The sequence below is a fragment of the Nannospalax galili genome, unplaced genomic scaffold, assembly GCF_000622305.1.
Source record: "Nannospalax galili isolate Female #2095 unplaced genomic scaffold, S.galili_v1.0 C49473917, whole genome shotgun sequence".
Taxonomy (NCBI): Eukaryota; Metazoa; Chordata; class Mammalia; order Rodentia; family Spalacidae; genus Nannospalax; species Nannospalax galili.
The window spans coordinates 1-1739 of NW_008479887.1; the positions used below are offsets into that span (position 1 = coordinate 1).

Here is a 1739-nt window from a genome sequence, read left to right on the forward strand (position 1 = left end):
CTGGCCTGGAACTTACTATGTAGACCAGGCTGGCCTTGAGCTCACAAAGATCTACCTGCCTCTGCCTCCCGAGTGCACCACCACGCCCAACTCCCCAAAAGTAGTTGGAAGATTATGAGACAGGTCAATAAACCTGTTTGCCATGTGGTCGGCCTGAAGCCCAACCTGACTCCATCTACTCTCTTCTCATCAGGAATAGATTCTGTAAACTAACATTTTATTGAGCACCGACTATGTGCTAGGTACTGTCCATCCTTCCTCCCTTCCTTCCTCCCTCCCTTCCCTCTATTCTCCCTCTTTTTCTTTCTTCCTTTCCTTTCAGACAGGGTCTCTGTAACTCAAGACAGCCTCAAACTCAAAGCAATCCTCTGCCTTCCAGGTGCTGGGACTGCAAGTATGTGCTTCCAGGAACTGTTATGAAGACCTTTCTATGCATTAATATTTGAAAGGTGCAAAAAACAATGCTTGGTTTTGCTAATACTGTGATCTGATTACCTTACTCAAATCCAACAACTGTGAGCTAACAACTGTAAGCTCGTTCCTGTCACAAGTTTGTGTGGGAAAATGGCAGCAGGGAAATTAAATGATACTGTAGGGTAAGACTGAGAATGCAAACTCAGTATTTTGGCTTGGGGGCCCTAGTTTTCAACCCTGTTGTGCTGCCACATACTTGGAGTATGTCAGTTCAAATCCCTACCTCATTTGTCATCTCACTGAATTCTCACCAAGAGGTTCAAGGGACAGAGTACTCAGTGCTTTACAGATAAGTATGCATAGCCCAGAGACATCAAGAGATCGCTCAAGGTCAGGTGAATCCAGAAGATCAGAGTGGGGAATCCAGCCCAGCCTCTGATACCCAGGCCTCTTCTCTCCTCACATTGTCCAGGACCCTGGCAAAGAGGACCACACTTCCCCAATATCAACTAAATTCTGCCTGTGCCTTGCCTGGGGAAGAGTCTGTATCCATCAGTCTGGAGCAGTGCCAGGATGCATGCTGGCACATCTCTGTCCACAAGGCTGTTCCCCCTGCTCTAATTACCAACCCAGCCATTTCTAGCCTCACCTGGGCTTTCTGCCTCTTGGCTGCCACAAGGAGGAGATGATACCGAGGAGCAACAGGCAGGCTGATGTCCTCCAGGCCAGCTGCTGGAAGCAGCAGGGCGGACAGAGTCTTTTCAGGATGGCCCTGGTCCAGAGCCTCATTGATGAGGCTGATGGCAAGGACCTCTGAGGAAAGATCTGGATGAGAATGATAGGGGAAGGACTGGGCTGACAGGGGAACTAGAGGGTAAAAGCACTCACGGTCTGTCTCCTCTTGGACCTGGGCATTGACCTGGCTCACAGTAGCCTGCAGGTCATTCCAGCTCAGGAAGCCTCCATCAGTTTCCCGCAGCTCTCGCAGCTTCACCAGGGCATCAAAGTAACTGGCGGTGGGAAGGAGAGTAGTGTGAGTGGCATGAGCATGCGTCAGCTAGAAATGAGCATGCACCACTGACATATGGGAAAAACTTTGATTCTTCCCAAGGCCACAATTTACAGGGTCTCTTCTCCCCACACAGACTGTTCTAACTGTTCTGAGCCCCCTGTGTGAAACACGGTACCTTTCTAGCTCCAGACCTCTCCTCCCCCCATACTCCCATCCTGGCAGATCTCATTTGATCTCTGGGCTTTTAAAGGGCATATGCTAATGACTCCCAAAAGCATGCCTCCAACCCACATAGGCCCTGGGGACTCCTGAG

At 50.0% G+C, this 1739-nt stretch overlaps 1 protein-coding gene across 1 annotated transcript; it reads right to left on the minus strand.

The window, feature by feature from the left end:
- Positions 1–64: 64 nt before the first annotated feature.
- LOC115069149 (ras GTPase-activating-like protein IQGAP3) lies at positions 65–1424 on the minus strand (the record flags this gene model as incomplete). Its single annotated transcript, XM_029560363.1, has 2 exons — positions 65–1227; positions 1303–1424. Coding segments are annotated over 2 exons (430 nt in total), but the record flags the coding sequence as incomplete, so codon positions are not given.
- Positions 1425–1739: the final 315 nt, after the last annotated feature.